General features: G+C 48.5%; 2 protein-coding genes across 7 annotated transcripts in view; both read right to left on the bottom strand.

The window, feature by feature from the left end:
• The window catches only part of LOC126514714 (multidrug and toxin extrusion protein 2), a 33,033-nt gene extending 23,054 nt beyond the window's left edge, over positions 1-9,979 (bottom strand). The window contains exons 1-5 of one of the 2 annotated variants that reach the window (XM_050163808.1): positions 9,707-9,976; positions 9,530-9,631; positions 2,872-2,940; positions 1,174-1,322; positions 587-629 (exon numbers count right to left, since the gene is read on the bottom strand). In XM_050163808.1, coding sequence (XP_050019765.1) covers positions 587-629; positions 1,174-1,322; positions 2,872-2,940; positions 9,530-9,631; positions 9,707-9,868 — 525 coding nt within the window. In that variant the 5' untranslated portion in view covers positions 9,869-9,976. Of the gene's footprint in view, positions 1-586; positions 630-1,173; positions 1,323-2,871; positions 2,941-9,529; positions 9,632-9,706 lie in introns of both variants that reach the window. The other variant, XM_050163809.1, reaches the window with a different exon arrangement.
• A 763-nt stretch (positions 9,980-10,742) lies between these two features.
• Positions 10,743-26,341, bottom strand: part of LOC126514698 (multidrug and toxin extrusion protein 1) — a 35,612-nt gene continuing 20,013 nt past the window's right edge. The window contains exons 13-17 of one of the 5 annotated variants that reach the window (XM_050163775.1): positions 21,611-21,680; positions 21,220-21,352; positions 16,503-16,597; positions 15,820-15,898; positions 10,743-12,253 (exon numbers count right to left, since the gene is read on the bottom strand). In XM_050163775.1, the coding sequence (XP_050019732.1) occupies positions 12,030-12,253; positions 15,820-15,898; positions 16,503-16,597; positions 21,220-21,352; positions 21,611-21,680 (601 nt within the window). In that variant the 3' untranslated portion in view covers positions 10,743-12,029. Of the gene's footprint in view, positions 12,257-13,841; positions 14,051-14,718; positions 15,045-15,819; positions 15,899-16,502; positions 16,598-21,219; positions 21,353-21,610; positions 21,681-26,341 lie in introns of those variants that run through there. The other 4 variants (XM_050163774.1, XM_050163776.1, XM_050163777.1 and 1 more) reach the window with 4 other exon arrangements.

Raw genomic sequence — 26,341 nt, forward strand, 5'->3', positions numbered from 1 at the left:
GGCTGCCCAGGATTGTCCACACATATGCCATGATGAGGAGCCCCGGCTGGGTCAGGGCTACTCAGGTGTTGGGGAGCTATAAAGCAGCTCAGGGTGTGGTTTCTCACACCTTCCAATCCCTCTTATTTGTCACAGTGCTGTTGCTGAGTCCTTATGCCATGGGTCCTCTTTTTAAAAACTGTCTTCTATGTAGCTCAGGCTGGCTCAAAATGTTCTATCCGTCCACCTCAGCCTTCTGAATGCAGGTCACAGATGGCGCTGCTCTGTCCAGGAGTTCCATGGCTACTTTTTGATGGCATCAGCAGGACACTTCACTCCCTCTTCAAAGGAAGGCAGTTGGAACAGTTATTACATACGTTCTCTCATATGTGACTTGAGACGGGGGGGGGGGTTTAGAACAGGGGGTGCTAAAAGGATCACGGGAACCAGGACAAGGTAGAAGAAGGGAAAAGGAAAATGAGTATGATCAAAGTACATTGTGCACATGTATGGAAATGTCCCCGTGGAACTCATCACTTAATATTATTGTTATTAGTACTTCTATGATTACACACTAATAAAGAAGCACAGCAGCTGTGAAACTTACAGGAAGAGCAGGGATGAAAATCATCACGTAAACCTGGGCTAGCCTGGAACAAGAAGACAGTTTTCAGGCAACAGTGAAGTGGTTTCTGGTCACCCTACCTTCGGGTCCAGCTGGGGTATCTTCTAAAAATTAAAACTAAACACTTGTTGGGAAGACACCAGGTCAAAGCAGTGTCCAAAGGCTGCAGAGTGGGTCATTAAGTTGGGGGAGGGGCGGCAGAGACTTTTCAATGGGGAGAAGGTTGAGGGGGGGGGGGATGACCTAGCAGGAAAACTTGTTACAAGTTGAGCACAATGTGACGCAGAAATCTTTGGAAAGAACTAAGCCCAGCCAACCCACTAGACGGTTAAATTTTATAAAACCCAACCCTAAACACAACAGTGAGGACAGCTGTGTGTTGAACTCCCTATGGAAGAAAACTGTGTGGACATGAACGAGACCGCCCAGTGCACCAGTGTGTGAGGCCTTGGCCCTGTGTGTTACTCTGTGGTCAGCCACAGCTTCTGGTTTCAAGTGCTCACGACCAGCGAATGAGCTGAGAATGTCGGCCACTTCCTGCTGACCAGGGACTCTGAGTCAGTGCTCACCTGGCAACTTCCGGGTCCTGCCTCAGGAGCAGGAGCAGGTGCTCCGTGTTGAGGAAGATGGCCCAGCAGGGGAAGCAGCAGAGCAACAAGATGAGGATGCCCCTTTGGAGTATGACCCCCACGCGCCTCAGGTTCCTGCCTCCAAAGGACTTGGAAAAACAATGTTTCAGCGAACGTGGGGACCTCGGCCTCCCACTTCCAGCAGGTCCAGCAGCTCTGACAGCCATGTTCCCGGCAGCACTGCCCAAGGGACCGGGCAGGAGGAAGGTGATGGGGGAGATGCAGGGGACAGCTGCCAGGTCCCAGACAGCCAACCGCCACTGTATGTGGCTTTGTATGTGCCCTAGGACAACTGTCCCCTGCTCTGGGAACTGGGGCTGTTCACAAGGAACATGGAGGAGCAGAATGAAGCTTTGAGAAGGAGACAGGCACAGAACAGGGGTGCAGAGAAAGTAAAAACACCCACTGCACTGAGGTCACCCAAAAGTTAAGGGTGGCTTTGTGTTCACTTGACGATTTTATTGAAGAAGCCCCAAGGAGACCCAGCAAAGGCTAAGCCCAGTGGGAGGAGCAGTGACTGAAAGGGCAGTGTTGGGGATGGAGCCCAGTGCTGGGGGAGGACCTGGAGTGCAAAGGCACTCCCCTTTTGTTTTCTTTTTTGGTTTTTTGAGACAGGGTTTCTCTGTAGTTTTGGAGCCTGTCCTAGAACTAGCTCTTGTAGACCAGGCTGGCCTTGAACTCACAGAGATCCGCCTGCCTCTGCCTCCCGACTGTTGGTATTAAAGGCGTGTGCCACCAGGTCTTCTAAGAAGCTTACAGTGGAACTCATGACCCCTGTGAAGATTTGGGGGAGCAGAACTATCTGCCAAACACAATAGGAACCACTGACCTGCCCCAGGACCAGACCAAACCCAACCAAAAACTGGAGTCCCTTTGCTAAATGACACGAAAACTGAAACTTTAAAGAAGCAAAAAGATACCAAAAAGACTGTTTTCCCCCAAAACAGAGGTCCCAGCCTCATATGTCAGGCTAATAAGTTTCTCTGCTTTCAACTGTTGGATAAAAAAAAAATCACCTGAGTTGGGCAGTGGTGGCACATGCCTTTAATCCCAGTACTCGGGAGGCAGTGGCAAGCGTATCTCTGTGAGTTCGAGGCCAGCTTGGCCTACAAGAGGAAATTCCAGGACAGTCAGGGCTGTTACACAGAGAAATCCAGTCTCAAACAAACAAACAAAAACCCAACAATAACAAAAAAAAAAAAAAAAAAAANTGCAGTAAAAGAGGTTCAGATGAGCTGGGCGGTGGTGGCGCACGCCTTTAGTTCCAGGACAGGCTCCAAAACCACAGAGAAACCCTGTCCCCCCCAAAAAAAAACCCAACAAAAACAAAAAAAAAAAAAAAAAAAAAAAAAAAAAAAAAACACCTGAAGGAACCTGGTGCCACCCAGGTCCTGTTCCTGTCTGTTTAGCTTCTCACTGTGCTCCCCTTGTCGCCACCTCGCAAAGCCCACTCACTGCTCTGCCATCAGCCTGAGCTGCAGCCTTCTTGTCCCCTAGCACAAGTCACAAATGAAGCCTCCTGAGAACAGCTGAGTTAGCTGTTGGTCACATGATTTAGTAAATCTAACTGTACAGTCCATACATAAAGGGCTGCCAAATCCCAGTGTGCGGTTCCCTAGGCAGCAACGAGGTTCTCACCTGGGACATCAAAGTGTCACAAGCTGAGGCCAAGCCAGTTCCGACTGAAATCCCGGTGACATTCACAACCTGCAGGGAAAGAAGCAGCCGAGTGCAGCAGGCAGCAGCTGCAGAGAGCCAAGGGCCCCAGCAGCTCCTTTTGGTTTTATGAGCCAAGGTCTCCTTATTTAGCCCTGGCTGTCCTGGAACTCTCCGTGTAGACCAGGCTGCCCTTGAACCCACAGAGATCCACTTGCCTCTGTCTCCTCAGTGTTGGAATTAAAGGCATATGCCATCTACCTTGTGTAGCCTTTTTTTACTTAGTTGGTTTTTGTTTTTGCTTTTTTGTTGTTGCTGTTGTCCCCCATACCCCACCACCCTTAGGGTCTCGCTATGTAACTCCCGCTGTCCTGGAGTTCACTACATAGATCAAGTTGATCTGGAACTCACAGGGATCCGCCTGCTGCTGCCTCCCAAGTGCTGGGATTAAAGGCCTGAGCCACTGCACCCAGTTCAGCCTCTCATTTCCAAAGAGCAGGCATGCCCACGTGAATGCCCAGGCTCCTGGGGTCCAGATGGCCACACGGATCCTTGAGGCTTATCAAACAAAAATGCCTCTTCTAGCCAAGGGCCACAACCACCCTAGGCCAACCAGGGGAGCTTAAAGACTATTTTTGCTGTCTTTTTGAGACAGGGGTTCTCTTTGTAGCCCTGGCTGGCTTGAACTTGCTCTGTAGACCAGGCTAGCCTCAGACTCACAGAGATCCTCCTGCCTCTTACAAACAAGTGTTGGGATTAAGGGTGAGCATCACTGTACCCAGCAAGCCTAGATTTTCTTAATTTAGCATGTAAGAGCTTCTGTCTTAGGAAAGTAAAGCCAGGCACCGTGGCGTGTCCTGTGGTCCCCACACCTCGAAGGATGGAGGCAGAAAAATCACTGGAGGCCAAGGAGCTCAAGACCAGTCTCAGTACCAGAGCCAAGCCCACCTTAAATAACTAAAAACTAAACAGAAAGATTTTCTATTGTCTAAGCCCATGTATCTCATCGCCAGAGGATATGCATGCAAAAGCAACAGGGTTAGGGTGTTGACGCATGCACACACACACAGAAGAAAGAAAATCCAGACTTGGCAGAGAGCTCAGTGGTGGTAGTGCTTGCTATGCGAGATGAGAACCTGGGTCTGGATCCCTGGAACCCCTGTAAAAGCTGCATGCCTGTGCAGCTCCAGGACTTGGTGTGTGAGGCCGGGGGTGCTATGGAGAGAGACAAGCAGACCCTGGAGCTCACCCACCCTCCAGCCCAGCTGAAATGCTGCTCCGGTCTTGGTAAGAGACTCTGCCTCAAAAGAGTAGGGGAGAGGGGGCGAGCAGGACACCCACCTTCTCCTCGGGACTCCGAATGCACATGCAGGGGGGCTGCACCTGCAAACACGTGCACACACACAGAGAACACCCAGTGTTTATTGAACATATACTGCGTGCCAGGCATTGTCCTGAGTCACATGTACACAGCGTTATAGTTCCCCATTTCAGGTGTAGCCTGGGCGACAGAAAACTTACTAAATATTTACTATATAGTAAACTAGGTGCCTTGGTGTGACCCGAAGCTGGGAAGTCTGACTGCAGACCTAAGGCTTCAGTAGTCTGGTAAGGATTGGGTTTATGCCGCCCTCTCAAGCAGAACTCATCCTCTCCCCGCTACCCAGAGATTAGCCCTTAGGTTGAGGGGTGGGGCTGAGAGTGCTGTTGTTCAGGCCAGCAGAGAAGAGAGGGAAAGTGCAGTGCGCTTCTTCATCCTGGGTCTCACATGTAGCAGCCCATGTCAACTTCGGGTAAATTAACTGCTTTGCTTACCAAGACCCAGTGTTTTGGCTAATGAAATGTGGTTCTCAGTGGCATATGTGCAGAAAGTCTGGTCCTTTGTATGGTGTAGTTGGGAGGTAGTGGGACCTTCAAGAAATGACATTTAATGGAGGATGATTAAGTCACTGGGATGCCAGCCTCAGAGGGGGCTAATACAGTTCTCACAGGGGGCAGAAGATGTAGCTCAGTAGATAGAGTTGATTCCCTTCTGCATGCTATGAATATCACTGCTTAATAAAGAAACTGCTTTGGGCCTATAGAGCTACTCTATAGTTCCTCTAGAACAGAGCTAGGTGAGGAAAACTAAACTGAATGCTGGGAGAAAGGAGGCAGAGTCAGGGAGAAGCCATGGAGCTGCCACCAGAGACAGACGTGCTAAAACTTTGCTGGAAGGCCGCAACCTCATGGTGATGCACAGATTAATAAAAGTGGGTTAAATTGAGATGTAAGAGTTAGCCAATAAGAAACTAGAGCTGATGAGCCAAGCAGTGATTTAAATAATACAGTTTCTGTTTGATTATTTTGGGGCTAAACAGCTGGGAACTAACTAACGGCCTCCTTACTACATAGAGTGTTATCCTAGAATGTGAAAATCCAGCACTTCATGAGCTGGGCATGCTGGCATGTGCCTGTAACCCCCGCCCTGGAGAGGTGGAGGCAGGAGGAGCAGAGGCTCAGGGCTACCCTTTACTACATAGCAAGTTTGAGGTCAGGTTGGGCTTCAATGAGACCATCTCAAAAATAAATAAAGTTCTCTTGGTACCTAATTTGCTCCTGGGAAAATGAATTGTAAGGAGAGCCAGCCAGGTACCAGAATTGCTCTTGCTTCCTGCCGTGTGACTGCTTGCTCCTCTCATGAGCCATGACACTGTCTGCATGTGATGACGGAGCCAAGAGGCCCCCACCAGAGCTCAGCAGAAGCTGGTGCCGTGCTCCTAAGTGTCCTGAAGTGTGAGCTAAAGAAACCTTTTCTCTATACAGGCCCAATACTTTGAGATTGTAGTAATGGACCAAGACAGCTGGAATCTACACTCCGTAGCCCCGCGAGGTCAATAGCAGGCCACATGCGGAGTGTCCTAAAATTATCCTACCAGACATGAAACCCAGGGGGCTTGTAGCACAACGAGGACCCAGATGCAAGGTACATACTACTACGAACCAATCAAGGAAAAGCAAAGGGGAGGTAATTCACTTTATAAATATTTTTGTTTTTCTAAAGACATGTGAGGGTCTTTGTTCTGTTGTGTTTGGTTTTGTTGCTGCTGCTGTTGCTGCTGCTGTTGCTGCTGCTGCTGCTGCTGCTATACACTAACTGACTTTGGTGGCTTAGAATGCGAGTCCCCCTCTTTAGCTAACGTTTGTTCAAGTTTCTTCCAGACTGAGCTGAGTTAGAGCTCTCTCTTACCATGGATAACATTATAATAAAAGATGAGACAAAAATTACTAGGCCTGTAATTCCGACTGAGGTAAAAAAAATATTGAGAGTTCAAGGCCAACCTGGGTTACTGAGCAAGAGCCTGTCTCAAAAACGAAATGTATAAAAGTTAACATATCTGATCGTGGTGCCATCGAGTCCCCCATCTTCCCAACAGTTAGTTACAAGTTGGCATCCATTAAAAGGAACGCATCTCCTTGACCCATTTACGGAGGGCTGGCAGTGGCTCTCCCTCTTCGGGGCCTTATCTGCAGAAAGCCCTGCCTGCGGAACACACCAGCCTTCCCACGGCCAAGCCTCCCATCTCGCTGGGGGCTGCGCTTATTCCTGTTGTTTTTACCCCCAAAAACTCTAGAGATTTCAACAGCGAAAGGAAATTGCCAAAAACAACAGCAACACACACACACACACACACACTATTTTAGTTTGCTTTCCCCCAAAAGATACATCTTAAAATAATTTTAATGAAACAAGGAAAATAACAAACAGCCTCATGATGCGATGCAGACACAAAACTTCAAGGCTTGGAAGCCTCCCCAAAGCAGGGGATGGAAATGTCCAGCCAGATGAGGCTGGGCGGCAGGAAGAGACAAGAGGGGAAGCCGGGTGAGCACAGGCAGGACAGCAGGGCTGCAGGACTCCAAAACATTTGGTTGAGCCAGACCTGTGGCAGGATTCAAGCTTCACAAAAATGAGGCACCTGTTCCTTGGAGAGAAGAATGCAAGGCTCTAGTGACCATAGCCAAGACCTCAGTCTTCCTGGGGACACCAGAAAGGCTCTCAGGACACCCTCCAGGCCTCGGGAGGCAGAAAGACTGAGGCAGAAAAAGAGTAATATGGGATGCAGAAGAAATTGGGGGTGGGGTGGCTCTAAGAAACATAGGCAGCTGATGGATGGAGAGGAAGTAAGGTGAGGGGCGTGAGAGTGCAAGTGTAAGGCTCAGGGTTTAATCCTTTTCACTAAGAAGACAGAACAGAAAACTCCCAGCATCACTGGGGAGATGCACCTGCAGCAAGTTCTGGTTTGGCTTCACCTCTGGTCTCCAGCCAGTTCACCTTGCAAACCACCACAGAACTGGAAGCCCTTGTCAAGGATGGAGACACTGACTTGAGAGACACCAAAGGAGGGCATTTAGAACAGAAAGAAGAGGGCTGGGGTTATAGCTCCGTGGTGGAGTGCTTGCCTGGCACGTGCAAGGTCCTGGGTTCGACTGCTCACTGTGGCATTAGTGAACAGTTCATTTAAATGAAATAGAAAGTGGGAAGCAGAGAAATGAAAAGGGCAACTATCAGAGGCCGTAGTCAAGCCGAGCGTGTGCTGAAGCACTGCGGGCAGTTCCTAGGAGCGGCAGCCTGGAGGATGACCAGATGTGGGAGATGACATGGCGGCGAACACAAAGGCGAACTCTCCAGACAACCATGGGCAGAGTCCAGCGATGCCTTAGTTAGGGTTGCTATTGCTGCCACCGAACACCATGACCAAAGAGCAAGTCGGGGAGGAAAGGCAGGACAGGAACTCAAAACAGGGCAGGATCCCAGAAGCAGGAGCTGATGTAGAGACCACAGAGGGGCTCCGCTTACTGGCTTGCTACCCTGGGTTTGCTCAGCCCACCTTCTTACAGAGTCCAAAACCATTAGCCCATCCACCATGGGCTGGGCCCTCCCCCATTGATCACTAAATGAGAAAATGCCCTACAGCTGGATCTCAAGGAGGCATCTCCTCAGCTGAGGGTCCTTTCTCTAAGGACTCTAGCTGGTGTCAAGCTGACAGACAAAACCGCCCAGTACAGGTGAATTGGCAGTCAGTGGGAGAGGGGAAAGCTGACTGCAGGAGGCAAGACTGAGTGCAGACTCTGGCGAAGGGAGTAGGGGGAGAGAAGGCAGAGGTGGTGGGATATGTTCATAGAAAACCCGGGATGTGTTTACTGCCAAGAGTGGGGATGAGCAGAAGACGGGCTTGGAAGAGAAAGCAAGGTTCCAGAGCATGGTGAAAGGTGCATGCTGGATCAGGTGCCCAAAAGACAGGAAAGAGGAAGGAGGGTGAGCCGCCTGCTTAGTGGTGGGCCAGGAACCCAGCAGGGCCTCTGGAGCTGTCGAAGGTTAAGGAGTCCTGGTAGGACTCCCTGGGTCAAGAGCAGGCAGGATGGGTGAGGACCTGACAGGGCTGGAGGACAAGGGGCTGAGGAGAGCCCAGAGATGGGAGGCCAAGCATTCTTGTTTTGTTTTGTTTTTCGAGACAGGGTTTCTCTGTGGTTTTGGTTTCTGTCCTGGAACTAGCTCTTGTAGACCAGGCTGGTCTCGAACCCACAGAGATCCACCTGCCTCTGCCTCCTGAGTGCTGGGATTAAAGGCGTGTGCCATCACTGCCCAGCCAAGCATTCTTTTCTACTGGAAGGAGACTGCAGAAGAGTTGGGGTCAGTGAGGTTAGGTGAGAGGGGTCAAGCCACAACCCCCAAACACCAAAGGGTGGGAGAGAAGAGAGGCTGCAGGGATTGAGGTGGCTGACCGGATAAGAGGAAAAGCACAGGATGGGATGACCAAAACGGACGGAGCTTCCTGGCTGGGAAGACACCTGGTCTCTAAAGGCCACCCTGTCAACACTGTTCACACTAGGTGAGCAGGACACTGTTGACATTGTTCAGTGCTTTGCAGTGACCAAACTCATCTTCCCTGGAGAAGACACAGGGGACACACACACACACACACACACACACACACACACTGACGGAGGGAGGGAGGGAAGACATTAGTTCTGCCAATACAGAATAGACCTTTACAGAGACTCTTCATAGCCAGGTCCTCTACCATGGAAGCTCACAGAGAACCTGCAGGCCTCCATTGTTGCATTCCAACATCCTAGGGGGGTAGAAGGAACGTTTTCTGAAATAGGGGAGGACCCAGTTTTCCATCACCAGGAGTTTTTCTGACATCTGAAAGAGCAGAGCAAATGTGAGCAAAGCAGCTCTCCCTTCCCTTACCAGATGGAGAAAGGCTTCTAAGGACGTGCGATGCTAAGGAAGATATGGTGGAATCTTAATGAACCGTGTAACTAATAGCTTTGGTAGTTTGGTTTCAGAAGGAGGGGGAGGGTGTGCCGTTCCTTTAGGGTAGCAATGCACCAAGCCTCTGCTTAGGACACTCCTTCCACAGTGCCTGTGAGATCTGCTCAGACTCTCTTCCCAAATCAGAAGATCATCATGGTAACTGGTGGGTCAGACCCAGTCCCTGCACTTCTAATTCTGAAGCTTGGGGGTGGGGGGTGTGCCGAGCGCGCGCACACACAGCCCTGAGTTCATCTCCAGCAAACAAATAAAAACACGTTAAAGCTTTACTCCGGAGGCTTTACCCACGTCATCAGCCCAAACAAAATTAACACCTACGGAAACAGCGAGTGTCACGGCGTCCAGCTCGACTTTGCCCAGGTGTCCGCAGAAGATGGAACTGACGATGCTGATGAGAAAGATCATCAGCTGCGCCAGGAACTGCGAGGAGCAGAAAGGCGGTCACCCTCGGCCCTCCTGGGCCACCCCGCGCCCGCAGCTCGGGGTCCGACTCACCACCGGGCCCGCGAGCGCCGCCAGAGCAGCCGCCTCCCGCCGCACGTCGGAGGACAGCGCTCCCCGCAGGCACCAGGGGCTGCGCCACTGCGGGACAACCGGGACGACGGGTGGCTCCGAAAGCCGGATGGCCGTGCCCAAGCTGTCCTCTGCGGGCTCCATGGTGCAGGTTCTGATGCAGGCGGAACCGGCACGTGGAGCCGAGGGCGGAGTGGCCACTGCGGGGCCAGGGCAGCCGCGCGGGACTCGCCTCACGTGCCACCCCGCCCTGGGCGGGCGACGCATCCAAGTCCAACTGTCACCGAACGCAGCGTGCAGGGCAAGCTTCGATCTGGGTGGCTGGAAAATGTAATCTTATTTACCCAACAAGAATGAATCTCGCAGGGTGGTGATAGCACACGCCTTTAATCCCAGCACTCAGGGAGACAGGCAGGTGGATCTCCGTGATTTCGAGCCCAGCCTTGTCTATAAGAGTTGGTTCCAGATCAGCCAGGGCTATTTACCACCCCCACAACCCCCCCCCCCCCCCCCCCCCCCCCCCCCCCCCCCCCCCCCCCCCCCCCCCCCCCCCCCCCCCCCGCAAACAAAACCTCTGAGGGATGCTTTAGGTGGTCCAACCAAATTCAACAACCGATGTAAGTACCTCAGTGAGGAACGCTTGCCTATAGCGGACCCGAGTTCCAGCCCCATTCACCAAAAATAAATAAATAAATAAATAAATAAATAAACAAATAAATAAATAAATAAATAAATAAAATAATAAATTGAACCGGTTTACTCACCATAGATAGTTGCCTTTCCTAATTTTGTTTATTTTTTGATGTTCGAAAGTTTGCAGAGTTATCAGTGTGTACTTACTTAACCCTTTAGAGGCTAACAGAGTTGGGCTAATTTGTTAAAGCTTCATCCTCTAGCCACCACCAAGAATTGTCTTCACTGCTCTACAGCTCCACAGACCGCCCTGACTACACCCTGGCAGGAGATCTGAGTTTGCTCTGATGATGTTTGCTCACAAAGTAATAATCTACAACCCAGAGACATAAAATGTATTTAATAGAAGTTACACGGTAAGAACATAGAAGGAGTTTGAACATAGGCTTCTTAGACATCAATAGGCAGAAGAAACAGAAAGTCCACACTTTACAGTGGTGGATGGAGTAATATTTCACCACCATCTTCTCCATATTGTCTCAGGCCACAATATGGTGTTCACCTTAGTCTTTACTAGAAAAACATCTTGAATTCTCAGCTCATAAAACCCACGAGCACGACTGAATTCTGTTCGCTCAAATGACTGGCCGCTGCCAGGTCTATGCATTGTCTGTGAATTCAAAGCCACGTGTGGCCCCAGACTTTCCCTTTCCAAGGGCTCAACTTTACATTGGTGCAAAGTGACACGCGTTTAACAGAGAGTATTTTGAACTGGGATCTTTCCCTGGGTTCACAGTGTGTGACACCATCCTTTAGAGATGAGGGACAGTGACAGTGTACTACAGTCCACCCAGGTGGTCCTGCAGCCCCAGGGGTGAAAAAAATCAACATTCTAGCTGGTACAGTATGTCCAACACTGGTGTTCGGTAGGTTAGGTGTATTACATACATTGTCCACTCACAGGGCATGTCCCCCTTTCTCTCTCCATGTGTATGTGTGTATGTGTGAGGGAGACTCTCCATCTCTCTGTCTCTGTGTGTCATGTGTCTGTGACTCTGTTTCTGTGTGTGAGAGAGACTGTCCATCTCTCTGTCTCTCTCTCTGTTGTCTGTGACTTTCCATCTCTCTGTCTCTGTGTATGTGTCTTGTGTGTCTGTGATTCTCCATCTGTATGGTATGTATTTGTGACTCTCAGTCTCTGTGTGTGTGAGAGAGACTCTCCATCTCTCTCTGCGTGTATGTGTGTGTGTGCTGTGTGTCTGTGATTCTCCATCTCTGTCTCTGTGTGTGTTGTGTGTCTGTGACTCTCAGTCTCTGTGTGTGTGTGAAAGAGAGAGACTCTCCAACTCTCTCTCTTTGTTGTCTGTGACTCTCCATCTCCCTGTTTCTGTGTGTATGTGCCGTGTGTCTGTGATTTTCTGTCTGTGTTGTATGTATCTGTGACTCTCAGTCTCTCAGTCTCTCTCTCTGTGTGGGTCTGTGTGTATCAGAGAAAAAGAGAAGGTGGGGGGAGAGAAAGAGAGAAAGAGAGCTTACTTGTTAGAGGGCCCTGAACACACTAAGCATGTGTTTGTCTACCACAGCAATTCCCCCAGTCTGGATGTAATATTTTCAGTATGTAATCTCATAAACCGGGGAGCAACTGTGTGGCTTGATCTCTGGTTCTTGCACGTCACTCAACTCTGACGTATACTCTCACTAAAATCCCCCCCACCAAGACTGCAATGACTCCGAGGAGCAGGAGCCCTCGCCTTAGGACCAACTGTATCCTAGACAGTTCATTGCTGGCCTTCAGGTGGACAGGCAAAACTTGTTGCTGGTTCCTCTGCTGGTCCAGCTGAGTCTCGTCTTTCTTTTCGAGATCCGTCATCATAATTTCTCCATGGCTTTCCGGACCTACTGTGGGGGGGAAAGCACCTTCGTGAGCAGTGTGGAAGGACTTTTATTTTCATATGTACAAATGGTGGTTATCATTCGTGATTATTTCTGGAAGAGGGTCGATTCAAGAAACAGTTGTTGCGATAAATAAATAAACAAACAAATAAACAATTGTTAACTGCTAGGTAAGAGATCTTAGGGCTGTGCACCTGCTGCTTTAAATGACTATTAATGTCCCTTCAAGTTGTCCTTTGTTTCAGATAAGGCCCTGCAGAGAAAACCCTAACAAAGCCATCAAAATTGCCAAGCCATTCTGACGTACTCTTCTGCCTGACTCGCACTTTGTCTGTTACAGCCTCATTATCCTGACACTCTCTGTCCAGAAGTTCCTGTCCACCATTTTGCCCATGCAAGGCATGATTTGTGCATGCTCAGAGGTGTCCCTGCCTTGACCTGTGCTAAGTCTCCCATAGGAACAGGCATAAGTGGCTCCAATTTAATCTTTTTACTGAGGACAAATAGGGTACATTCATGTTTCATTTTGAGTTAGAAAAATAACTTACAAGACCACATTTGCACCCCATTCTCTAGGACGCGATCCGTGAGTGTACGCTGTCAGCAGCTTGCAAGCATGCATTGCTAATGTTTTGTTTGTTCAGGAGTTAACTTTCAATCTGAATGTTGTCCAAATTGGTTCTGGAGAAATGCAAGCTTCGGTGACCTTGGCCAGCCCTCCCCTGCTAAGGTATCTCAGAGACAGGCCAAACACCTGGCCAGGGGGCCAAGACTAAACTCTAAAATTATTTATTGCCTCTTGTGGTTTGAATATTTCCTCACTATGCACACTTTTCCTCCCTTTGGAACAGTAATGTCTAACCTGTGCCGTTAGATGGAAGTACGTCATCGGTTTTTCTGTTTTGATCTTACGGGAGGTTACAGTTAAGACAGTGAGTCTCAGAAGAGACCTTGGACGTTAGACTTCGAAACAGGGTTGAGACTGTGATAGACTATGGGGACTTTTGAAGTTGGACTGAATCATTTCGGCTTTATGATGTGGCCACAAACCTATGGGGGTCAGAGAGTGGAACATGGTGGTTTGAATGAAAAATGGCCCCCATGGGCTCATAGGGAGTAACACCATTAGGAGGTGAGCACCTTGTTGGAAGAAGCATGTCACTGAGGTTCCAGAAGCTCAGCATAGGCCCAGTGGTTCATCTTCCTTCCTGCTGCCTGGAGATCCCGACGCAGAACTCTCAGCCCCCCTCCAGTACCATGTCTAGCGGTACTCTACCATGTTTCCTGCCATGACGGTAATGGACTGAATCTCTGAACTGCAAGCCAACGCCCAATTAAATGTTTCCTGTATAAGAGTTGCTGTGGTCACGGTGTCTATTCACAGCAATAGAAACCCTAAGACACCGCTGTTCCCTGTTCTCTATAAACAGGCTAGTAAGAGAAGACACATAGGTAGGCGGGTCTCCCCCAGGCTTCCCAGGTCTCCCAGCATGTTGAATAGAGCCAACTAAGATTCAATTCCCTGTTTCTGTTTATTGTGATAAAAAAAAAAAAAACAATTTCCAACCCCAGTATTGCTGAGGGAGGGATTTCCAGGACACTCTTCACTCTTATCTCTGGATTGTGCTTACTGGCTTTGTCTTCATCAAGAAATGACTCTGGAATCATCCAAGTAGAGGTGAAGATTACTCAAGAGACTCTTGTGCCCCTTCGTTCAGCCTCCAGACTAGTACAACAATGATTCCCACGATATGGCGTTTCCCCAGAAATCTCCTGCCAAGAGAAGGAGAAGGCCAAGGCCTGGTGCCAGTCAGAGAGGAGCTTGCCTCCCACGAGATTTCACAGTCCTGACAGGAAGACTGTCAGTGACGGGTCTCACCAGGACTGCACACCGAGGCATTCCTTATGCCCTCTGCTTGAACCTAAACCTCATGTCAGGACCCTGAAGGTGAAGGGGAGAGATGTCACTGGATCTTTTCAGTTGTTCCCCGTCTCTCTGCTTCCCAGCATTACTTCTCTGTTCAGGTGGCCCCTTGAGGACAGGGGTGGAGCCTGGGGTAGGGCTGTGGGGGCTGCAGGGCTGCGGGGCCCAGGCTCTGACCCCTAACTGTGCTGGCAACAGTGCCATGTTTTAGTCCGTTATCTCTGAGGGCCTCTCTTCACTCCACAAACCCAGCCAGCGTGGGGAGCCAGAGAGCTTCCTAGGCTCAGGCTTTTGAAGGGGCCCCCTACCTACCTAATAGGCATTTCATACTGAAGATAAGACAGACGGAGGACAGATAAACTAAGACATGACTCAAGACATTCACAGAACTGAAGATGGGACTTGTCACCCCCCGAGGACCCACTGAGTACCAATCAAGACAATGACTCACACGAAGACTCAAGTCTCATGGCCTTGTGGAACGAGACAACTAACAGGAAAACACAATAGAAATTTATTTCCCAAGAGAAAAATAAAGGCAGATTACCTAGCAGCCTAAGAAGAAGGACATCAGCTTTCTTAAAAAGTATAAGGTACATAAGTGAATGAGTACACCTTAGCTGAAATGCCTGGAAACAGAAGTTCTTCATATTCCAGGGGTTTGGATGTCAGAATGTTTCAGATTAGGGGTTTTCCACCTGTGCTAAGATTGTTACAATGGCTCAGAGTCCTAACGGCATCATAATACAGGTTTACCAGGCACGGCTGTGCACACCTGTAGAGCCAATTTAGGAAGTAGAGGCAGGAGGGTCAGAACGTCAAGGTCATCCTCTCATCTTAATGCCAATTCAAGGCTAGCCTGAACTAAACCTGTGTCAAAGAAACAAAACCAATCAAAACTTTTAAAATTAATATCAAGTCACACCTACAACATACTTTGGCTGTGTCTGCCAGTTCCTAAAGCAAGCCTCACAGTAACAAGACAGGCTAAGTGTCATTATTTCCCAAATTTCACAAACTAGCCCTTCCTCTCAAGATAATTGTTAAATCAGGATAAAATGAATTTAAAAAAAAAAAAAAAGCATCTTGAAGGTATCAGAGAACTAATGATGCCAAGAAAAGTTCTCAGAGCAAGCTGGGACCCGGGGAGGGGGATGGAGGAGCCAGCCCGGGGTTGTGGGGGAGAGGCAGAGCTGGCTTTGCCCTGACGGTTCTGTGTATAGGACATGTGGCTCAGGACAGGTGAGAGTGGGCCTGCTAAACCTCCCTGTGACTGGGATCGAAGCCCTCATGGGCTGCATGCAGGATTTAAAGAGGTCCCCACCTCACGCAAGTCTCAGGGTGTGGGGGCCAAAAATTTTCAATACACTTTTTAAAAGAAAAGAAATACTTGTCGAAGGCTTGAAGAAGTACCAAGTACTAGCAGAGGACCGAAGAAGCTTGACCTAGCCATAACAGTGTGTTAATGTGTGGAATCAAAGGGAGCAAACGTAGGCCAGTTTATCTCCAAGTGGGTGGAACTTGACATGTGCTTCTGACACTTTAGTGCCCTGCTTCTGTGAGAACGCAGCAGCTACCCCAGATGTGTCCCACAAACCCCTCCAGTCCTGTCGGGCCAGGTCTATCCCAGAGAGTTGTAGCATACCTGCGTGAGCCGGCTCCTGAGAGACAGCAGAATTCCCATTCATGGCCACATTTACCTTCAAATTGGCATGTACTTGAGCCTAGAAAAGTACGTGAAACCCCAAGTTAAGTTGAGGTCTCAGCAGGTAAAGGTGCTAAACCTGGCCACCTGGTTTAGAAGCCATGTCCCCAAACTGACATGTGAGCTAAAGCTTCTCTTCCAGAACTGACCCGGGTTCCAAGAGTGGAAGGAAAGGGACGAGGCTAATCTGAGGGGAGATCAACCGAGGTCGCTAAGGATTCACCCCTCTTCATCTTCTTACTTCCGTTGCCGCTTCTGCATCCCATTTCCAGACCTCGCATTGACAGTGTCTTCATACACAAACACACTACAAATACACACACATGAACTTGGAGAAAGTCTCTCCAGTTCCAATTTTTCTCCTGAAATTGGCTTTTCCCGGCAAGAGACCCAAAATGGAATCCTGTTTTCCTATTCACTGAGCAAATGAAGGGGAATGAACAGGGCCAGGGTCATGAAGCCCTTCACCTCAAAACCCTATTAAAGCAAAACAAGCCCAATAATAACAAGAAAAGCATAAAAATAGCATAAGAAAAAAGAACCTCCCTAAATGAAGGAATGCACGCCCCATCCGGTCTGGCTTGGCATCTGCAGGAAGACGGGGCAGCAATGAGGATGCTTACCTGTTGGCAGGCGAGTTTCCAATTGAGCCGAGCAATAAAAGCCAGGAAACATACAACCTGACAGACAGTGCAGATGATGATCCCTGACCACAGACCTGCACGGGGAGATTTGACAGGTTAACTCAAGGAGACAATGGCCATCCTAAGCCAGCTTCCGTGGGCAAGAGAGAGCTCACAGTGGGCTAGAGACCTGCAGAGACCCAGAACTCTTTGAGACCACCTGTCATGATTCACAATGTCAGAGCAACAGCTCCAGGAGGCTATCTGGGTCCTTTTTGCTTATGGTGATAGGATATTAAGAAACGAGCCATCTGTAAGGAAATACTTTTCCAGAAAAATCACTGCTTTGTGCTCCTCAAAAGAGGAGACTGATGTCTTAGTTTGCATATGTATGTGTGTGGTCTACGTGTGTGTGTGTGTGTGTGCACGCTTGCGTGTGTGTGAACACGTGGGTAGGGTACACATGCATGTGTTTGCATAATTGTGGAGGCTTGAGGTTGGTGTCAGGCATCTTTCTTGATTATTCTTCACTTATAGAATGAGGCAGGGGCTCTCCCAACCTTATAAAACGAGGCAGGGGCTCTCCCCACCTTATAGAATGAGGCAGGGGCTCTCCCCACGTTATAGAACGAGGCAGGGGCTCTCTTCACCTTAAATAGTGAGCAGGGGCTCTCACTGAATTCAGAGCTCATTGTTCTGGCAATCTGACTACGCAGCTTGTTCTGGGAGTTTCCCTGACTTTGCCTCCCTATACTGGTATTACTTAGTTTTATACCCAGCCAGCTTTTTCCCTGGGCTCTGGGGATTCAAATTCCAGTCTTCATGGTTATGTGGCAGGCACTTTACCTGCTGAGCCATCTTGTCAACTAAAACTAACATTTTTAAGGCCAGTAAGTGAGTTTAAATATTTCACTTTTAGTTTGGATATTTCTTGTAGAGGCCTTTGATTTGGAAATTAATTATTGTGTGTGTCTGTCAGCTTTAAAAAGGTAGCAAAACAGAACACCAAACTTCTCATTTAAAACATCCCTGGAAGAAGAAATGATATAATAATAATCTCAAAAAACTTTAAAATATAGTTTAAAAATCCCTAAAGTTTATGTATATTCTTGATGCCTAAAAAAGGAAACAAACTCCTGGGGATGGAAGCCAGGGCCTCGTATGTGCCTGGCACACACTCCGTACTGAACTGCATCTCATTGGAGCGGACCATCATAGAAATCAACCTTGGCATTCCAAAACTCGGCCAGTAAGACCCTGCTCCTGCCTTACGTGGATATGGAGACAACAGGTAGAGTAGTAGAGGGGGTTAAACTAGGACCCACCCATCTTTCTTCATTGTTTGTTTTGTTTGAGGCAGGGTCTCACTATGTGGCCCTGGCTGGCCTGGTATTGATTCTGTAGGTCAGACTAGCCTCAAACTTACAAAGATCCGCTGGCCTCAGCCTCGCCAGTGCTGAGACTAAAGATGTGTGCCACCACACCTGGCAGAAACCTATCTTAAAAATCCCCCAGAGATTTCTGCTCAACCTTCAAACCTAACTTTGTTTAGACACAAGCTTTGCTTCCGCAGCGGGTTACACTGTAGGAAGGATTGGGGAGCACACAGAGTGGATCCCTGGGTCCTGGTAAGTTTACTATCTAGTAAACTTGCATAGGGGAGGGGTATGAGGGAACACAGGTGATGAGCCGTTTGTCCACAGTGAACAAGCAGCAGAACCAAAGCTCCGCTGGTCAGGAAGCGCTGAGCACACAACCAGACGCGTACCACAGCATATGAGACTCCAACTCTAGAACCCATTGCTGCAGCAACTGGCCTGGAAAAGGAGCTTCCCTGCCTCATGGCACAGCCCAAGAAGCCTGTCTGCTAGAAGCTGCCCCTGCAGAGAGCCAGGATACCACCACCAGAAAGCTAAATGGTGACTGTGACCAGCAACTGACAGTCTCCCTCATCTAGACCACAGTCAAATATGAAACCTTAAGCGACCACACAAGGTCACGTCTTTTCAGCTGCTTTCAGTCAGGACACACCTGAGCCTCCCTCCTCCATGATGCTCTCCCAACTCCTCTGCTTGCCTTTCAGCTCTCTGCCAAGACAAAGATGGGAGGGACCGAGTCCCTCGCATAACAGGATCCGAATGCATAGATTTTGCTCTCTGATCAGATCCACGGAAGGGCTGAGGATAAACCCCAGTCATAGCTCAAAGGCTTATCTCTACTCTGGTTAGGTTGACAGCTCCACTCCTCGGTGCCAACTGCCCCACCTTGATGGAGGAGGGTCAACTTTATATCTCTTGTTTCATTGGTTAAGTAATAAAGAAACTGCTTGGCCTCTGATAGGACAGAAAATTAGGTAGGCGGAGTAGACAGAACAGAATGCTGGGAGAAAGAAGCTGAGTCAAGGAGCCGCCATGATTCTCCCACTCCAGACAGACGCAGGTTAAGATCTTCCCTGGTAAGCCACCTCGTGGGCTGCACAGATTATTAGAAATGGGTTAGATCAATATGTAAGAGCTAGCCAATAAGAGGCTGGAACTAATGGGCCAAGCAGTGTTTAAAAGAATACAGTTTCCATGTAATTATTTCGGGTAAAGCTAGCTGTGTGGAGGGACGCAGCCCAGCCCGCCACTAATATCACAACACCCCCTCTTATTTATCCAGTGATCCATTAGTCTGCTCCTCACAAGAGTAAAGTCAGTGACCACCAGTCAGTCCCAGGATGGAGCAAGAAAGGCTTCCTCCTTCCAACACCTAGTTCCCACACAGAAACTACAAAGCTCATTCCAAAGATTTTTGACAGAAATACCCAGCTAGCTCTAGCTGTAATCTGAGTTATGAACTTATTTCCACAAATGTCATAATGCCTATTAACAGATACAGGGTGATTATCAGAACCCTCCGGGCAGGGCCAGGAATGCGTGTCTGAAAACCGCAGGGGAAAACTGATAGCTGATAGCTGTTCTGATTAGTTGCTCTGCCTGTGAGAGCCTGCGGCCTTCAAGGAGCTTCCAGGAACCTCTTGTACACACCACACACCCTAATGGTGGTGACTGCAGGGTGAGGCCGACGTGTACGGCACTTCCATCTAAGAAGCCAGTAGAAGGACCGAGTACATGCTCTTCCATCATTTCTCTCCAAGAGTCCCCAGTTACCTCCACTTTGCACACAGCAGATACACGTCTAAGAAGAGTTAAAAGGGCCAAATAGAGCCTTGGGATATCCATGTATCTACATTTAAAGTTGGTTCCTCTCTAACGTTTAACTCAGCCAGACACGGGGACACACACCTGTAATACCAGCACTTGGGAGGCTAAACAGGAGGATCTCACATTCAAGGCCTGCTTGGACTACAAAGGAAGCCGCTTCCTAAAATAAAAACAAGAGAAAAACAGCAACAACAAAGCAAAGTTGAACATAGCTGGGCGTGCTGATGCATGTCCTGAATCCCTGCTCTCCAGAGGCAGAGGCAGGTGGATCTCTGTGAGATCAGAGCCAGCCTGGTCTACAGAGTGAGTTCCAGTCTAGCCAAAATTATATAATAAAACTGTCTTTTTTAAAAAAAAAAAAAAAAAAGTAAATTCCAGATGCATCATTCATTGTATAAAACGATGATGTCACAGGGAGACGGATAACCATAAACAGGCCACATTGTTTGCATACAGCAAAACAGCACTTTGTGCTCTTGTACTCCATAAATGCTCATAATTGTGTTTACCAATTAAAATAATATTAATAAAAATATGAAAGAGACTCTGAAGTGTCTCCTTAGTATTTTGTACTGATTGCATGTTACAATAATAATATTTTGGAAGCATTGTGTTAAATAAAAATACTATTCCAAAACCTAGAATCCTTCGGTGTTTCCATTGGCTCCATCATCAGCAGATCCAGGCCATGAACAATGCCGGAAACTCAGTCAGACATTATCTGTGCCTTCATAGCCACGGAACTCTGGCACTCTCCTTTGAACAACTCCAATATTTTTAATTAAAATATTATTGAACTTGAGAAAAAGGAGTGACATTGTTAACTACGTGGGACTGGAAATCCTCGGCAGCTATCGGATGACTCCTGGGCTCCTCCGAGCCCACCACATACTGATGGACTCAAACAAACTATGCGTAAGTCCGTCATTACTTTACCCCAAAGACAACAGTTGGGTTTTCATCTGACCGTTTATTCACTGCCAATGTATTCTCAGTTATTATCTTAGAAACCAAATCTGGACGGTTATCTATTTCCCTACTGGAAGAAGAAGAAGAAGAACTCTGGTCATTTCAGAGATGTGGGTTCAGCTCCAAGGTCATCCAGAGGAGTCTGCCCCACCATCCCTCGCTCTACATTCCTCCCCCTGTCCCTTTGCAGGGACACTGTACTGTGTCATCATGCCAGGGGCTTCACAGTGCTATGGACCCTCATTAAAGGAACAAGGCAAGATCTACATAACAACTTCAGAGGACCTGACTGGCTGATTCAGAAGGAGAAGAATAGAAAGGACACTTTACTGTGCTCCAGTGTTGACACATGGGCAAGTGACACATGACAAGAGGGGAGTGACCAGGCAGCCCTGGGCTCACGGCCACTTTTCACCCCTTGCCTGCGCACTCACGCTCTGACGAGTTACAGGAGTGTGGGGGAGCAGTGAAGTTTCCATGCACCTGGCCATCACCCCTTGGGTCTGTGGACAGCTGGCCTGTCTTCCCATAGGCAGGCTTACCTATCACGCCCAGCTTGGCTGCGAACATCAGTGCAATCCCGATGGGGAGGCCAATCACATAATACCCGATGGCATTAACGATGGCTCCGACCTTCTGGTTTCCAGTGCCCCTCAGCACTCCACCACAGGTACACTGTGGGCAGGGGACATCCATCAGTGTGAACACAGCTGGTACTGCTCAAGACCCCCACCTCGCAAGCGTAGAGAGCCTCTCTGTGGTCCTCAGACTTGAACATGACTTTGATAATGCTTGTAGAAGCGGCCATGATAACGATCAACAGTAGCCCCTAGACCACTCTGGCCCTCATTTCCACTTGAAATTTAGCGTAATCAGAAGAAATCACTGACAGAGACCGTGGAAGTGGGCAGGGAAGTCAGGCTCGATACTCACAGCAAGACTTTCAAAGAGGTGGGACACAGCATAAATGGGGACCACTTGCGCCACCAAGGCCACGATGTCTCTGTCGGGAAAACAGAGCAAGTGGTAATCAGTGAGAAAGGAAGGGCCAGAGAGAGGACTCAGTGGTTAAGAGCACTTGTTCTTGCAGAGGATCTAGGTTCAATGCCCAGCACCCACATGACAGATTACAACTGCCTCTGACTCCAATTCTAATAGGTTCAAGAGTTTCTTCTGGTTTCCGTGGGCACCAGACATATATGCAGCACACAGACACAAGTGCAGGCAAACATCCAAAGGCATAAAAAAGAAAAAAGCATGAAGGGCATGGACCCCAGAGGAGGAGGCCCCACATGTACCCTAGCTCAACAAGGCTTGGGATCTTTGTCTAGCTGCCCTGGTGCACTCACACCAGGGTGACAAGTGGGGACAAGTCTACTGCTATGTGACACACATCAGAAACCAATGTCCTAATTTAGTTCACGGCTTTTAGGGAGAAAAATCCATGCAATCCATTTAGTCAATAAAAACCAATGAAAAAATTTAGTACCCATCTACCCACCCTAAACAAAGCTGAGATCACACCCCTCCTGCTAACCCAGTCCCTGAGGAAGAACTTGAATGCACATCTCAAGAGATGTCTGAGTGACACATGACAGAGCAAGCACACGCATGCTGTCCGCATGGAGTGAGGCTCCGCAGCAGAGCATCTGCCTAGCATGCGTGAGGCCTGTGTTTGGCCCTGGCACCATCAAACAATAACAATAAATGATCTTCCCAGTCAAGCAAGTTTGGTGAGACTCCCAAAGGTATTCTGGGGTTCTCATTTCTAGAAAGGGGATCTACCCTCAATGCTACGAATTTGGATTTTAATGTCTGCATGTTAAGGGAAAAAAAAAAAAAAGGAAATGCTACCAGGAGACGCACCCTCAGAGGCACTGATTGGGACCAAAAAAAGAAAAAAGAACCATGTCTAGATTGAATATTTGCTGAACAAATGAGTAAAGAATCCAGCATAGGATTGGGTGGTTGCTTTCTTCCCTTAGCCAACACAGGAATACAGCTGTTTGTTAAAGCATAGAGTGAGAAGTTTATGCAAACAAGTCCGATGGTCCGATGGCCACTGCCTCCCGGGCCACACCGTGACTGCCCTGTCCCCATATTTTTACCACTCCTGTGTTTGCCGGATGCTTATGAAAATAGAAGCAAATACAAATGGCTATGAGAGACTCCCCTGGCACACACACACGTGCCCTCCTTGTGATGCCTGCTCCACTTTTTCTCCCTGACCGTCTCTCTCCTAGTGCACCGAAATGCACTTTCAGTGCGGAGATGCTCGATCCTGTTTACTACATCATCTTGGGTTCTAATTTATTTTCTTTCTTTCCTATCTTGGGGTAGGGGAAGAGGCGATGCTCAGACTGAAGCAAGGCCTTCTTTGCGCGTACTAAATACACGCCCTCCCACTGAGCCGCACACCCAGGCCTTTTCCTTGGACTTTTAAATAGATAAGTAACTCATTTTTGCAGGACTAAGGGTCAAACCAGGGCTTGCTTCAAGTTTACAAAGCGCTGAGGTGTTTCTCCAGCCCGATTTTGGGTTTTAGATCAGTTTTGGTGACTGGGAACAGCCTGGTTTTCTGTGTGTATGTGTATGAACCGTCAGATTTGGGTGCTCTGGGGACATATTTGTTTCACAAGAAATCCAGTTTCCTTTTCTGTGCTTTGAAAGATTAAACATCATTAGAATGATCTATATTTTAACAATTTGAAAACTTTCTCCCTTGGAATCTTCTGGAATCAGTGGCCTTTTTTGGTGTTTTCAAACAAGTTCCCCTTCTTACAAGGGAACCACTTTATTTAGTCTTTTCTAGAGCAAATTTTGGTCAACTATTCTTCTAGAGAATTGTTTCTTTTTCTGTGTTTTTTTGTTGTCCTTGTTTTGTTCTGTTTATTGACACAGGGCCTCACTCTGTAGCCCAGGCTAACCTGAAGCCTGTTATCCTCCTGCCTCTGTATCCTGAGTGGGGGAATTACAGGCATGTAAAACTGTGCCTGGCTTTGCTCTTCTAGGTTTTAATTTTTCCTTATAAAAAGAGATTGTGAGAACTAATCTCTTAGGATTTTTTTTGAATGATCATGTTTGTGTGTGTGCCTGCCTGCCTATCAGCTGCAAAATTTGCCCTAGAAAAACTGAAGATCGAAATAAAATGATTTCCTCCTAAGAAGTAAGAGAAACTTGCTTTCAAACACCCTTCTGGTGGAGTTACAGAACTGCCACTGGGACCGTATGCTTGGCTGGGTATGGGGGGGGGCGGTAGAGGGAGGGGGCAGGGGAGCACCAGAGCGTGGTGAAGTAGGATTTCACCTGTTTCATTTATCTGCCAGTTTAAGTTAGCCTTGCACACAGAACGGCAGGGATACAATCCGAGAAATGTCTTTTTATCCAATTACATCGCTATGTGACATCATAGAATGAGGCAACCCAAACCTAGATGGCTTAGCCTGCTACTCAGGGACCGGGTCTGTCTGTCTGTCTGTCTGTCTGTCTGTCTGTCTGTCTGTTGAAGACTGCTGCTCCTAAGGCCTGACAAACAAAATGACATGAAATCCAACTGGAGAGAAAACGCTGAGATTGGGGGACACGGTGCATGCATGTCACAGAGGGAACAGCAGGCCGAGCAGTGTGCTACCGCAAGCATTGTATATGTAGGAAGACTATGCTGTACATGATAAAAGGTACAGGGGAGAGGGAGGTGAATATGATACTATACACATATATGAAGCATAATAATCAAATGTAGTTTTAATTGCTCATTATTATTCTTTGTGCATGGGTACTGCCTGCACACACGTGTCTGTGTAGCACATGTGTAACTGGTGTGCCCTTGGAGGCCAGAAGAGGACCTAAGGTTCTCTGAACTAGAGTTCCAGATGGTTGTGAGCCGCTAGGTGACTGCTGGGAACTGAACCTAAGGCCTCTGGAAGCCAGCACTCTTAATTGCTGAGCCATCTCTCCAACCCCTAAATGCATATTTTTTCTTTCACTGTGTCCAGGTTTCTTTATTTAAGAACGGAATGATGAGTGATATGGACTCAAAATCAAGAGCATCGCTGAGCTTCGTTTTCCTGCCAACCACCTCCGCCCACCCTCTCGGCCCCACCCATGTGCTTCCAATCACTGCGCGGTAATAAAGAACCTGACCTGCCTGCTGGCGGATACCGTCCACGCTCTATCCCCTGCCTCACCCAGACCTTCTCCCCTCTGCTCCATCCCTAGGCAGGGCAGACACCTCAGTTTGAATGTGCGGAAGAGCTCAGAGCAACGACAGGGACTAAAGAGCCGAGCATGGTAAAGTGGAGGCTCCCACAGCCTGGGGTGCCAAAACCGGGTTCTGGGAACAGAAGAAAGGATACAGGGCCCCTAGGAAAAGAGACTCTGTAGCCTTTCACTCCTTTCTTTGGGAATAGTCAATGCTGGATTGTTTACCCTGCTGGCGAGGGTCACAGAACCTCCCAGAACCTCACCCTTCTCCAGCCACGCTGCTAGATAAGGGTGGTCTGCCGTAGGAACGTGAGGCCTTCAGGTTCCCTCTCACTTGGTTCTCAATGCTTTGCTCTTTCTTGTGGGCCTGCACCAGGGTCTGTCCTTTGCCTAGCTCTTGAAGCTTCTTGTTGGCTTCCTCCGCCCACTCCTCCAGCAGGGGGGCGGGGCCTAACCCGAGTTCTTGAAACTGACCTGGCTGGATTCCTTTTTAAAGAGAATCCCCAGGGTGACCCCATACTGGCCCAAACAGCACGATCCTCTCCTTCAGAAGCTTGGAGGATTGTTCCAGTTCTTTCTGCAGAGGCTTTACACCCCGGATTCCTGGATGGGGAGAGGACGGCATGCTGGGCTCGCTCCAGCTTCTACCTCTCTACTCTGACAGCCCCCGAGTGGGCAGTACCGTGCCAGCTCCTGTTGGGCCACCCGGCTGAATGGTCTCCAGGCCAACCTGGGGCACTAGGCCCACGCCAACCTGAAATCCACAGTACACCAGCCCTCCACAGAATTCATATGGCAGGAGGCTCATACCTCTGAGCCTGGCCCAACACTCAGTCTGATTCCATGTCCATCCTTTGAGAAAGAAAAATAGAGCTATTTATGGTCGCCTTGCTCCCTGCCCTGAAGTGAGTAGTCTGTGAAAGCAAACATCAGCCTACCATCCAAAGACAAAAGAGAAGCAGGCGAGGAGGAAACTGAGACAGCCGCATCTATTCCGAATAGACGCTTTCTGAATCCACAAAGGAAAAGCCAGTTTGCAATTTGTGACTATTGACAAAGGCATCCCAAACATCAAGTGTCTCTACAACATTTCCATACAGTAAGAACATCTTCTTCCTCAGGGGTTGTTTGTCTCTTCAGCCATCAGGTCAGTGTCATGATTTCTACGACAGTCACTGATGAGATTTTTTATCTTTAATCTCTGTGACAAATATATTCTAAAACTCTAAAAACCAGGCAGTTTGGCAGATCTGGGGTACCTAGGTAGCCGGGCGATGGTGGCACACGCCTTTAATCCCAGCACTCAGGAGGCAGATGCAGGCAGATTTCTATGAGTTAGAGGCCAGCCTGATCTACAGGAGCTAGATCTAGCATAAGCTCCAAAGCTACAGAGAAACCCTGTCAAAAAGAAAAAAAAACACCCAGAGAAAGAGAGAGAGAGAGAGAGAGAGAGAGAGAGAG

The sequence above is a fragment of the Alexandromys fortis genome, unplaced genomic scaffold (genome assembly GCF_014885135.2).
Source record: "Alexandromys fortis isolate MF-2015 unplaced genomic scaffold, M_Fortis_MF-2015_v1.1 scaffold_149, whole genome shotgun sequence".
Lineage (NCBI taxonomy): Eukaryota > Metazoa > Chordata > Mammalia > Rodentia > Cricetidae > Alexandromys > Alexandromys fortis.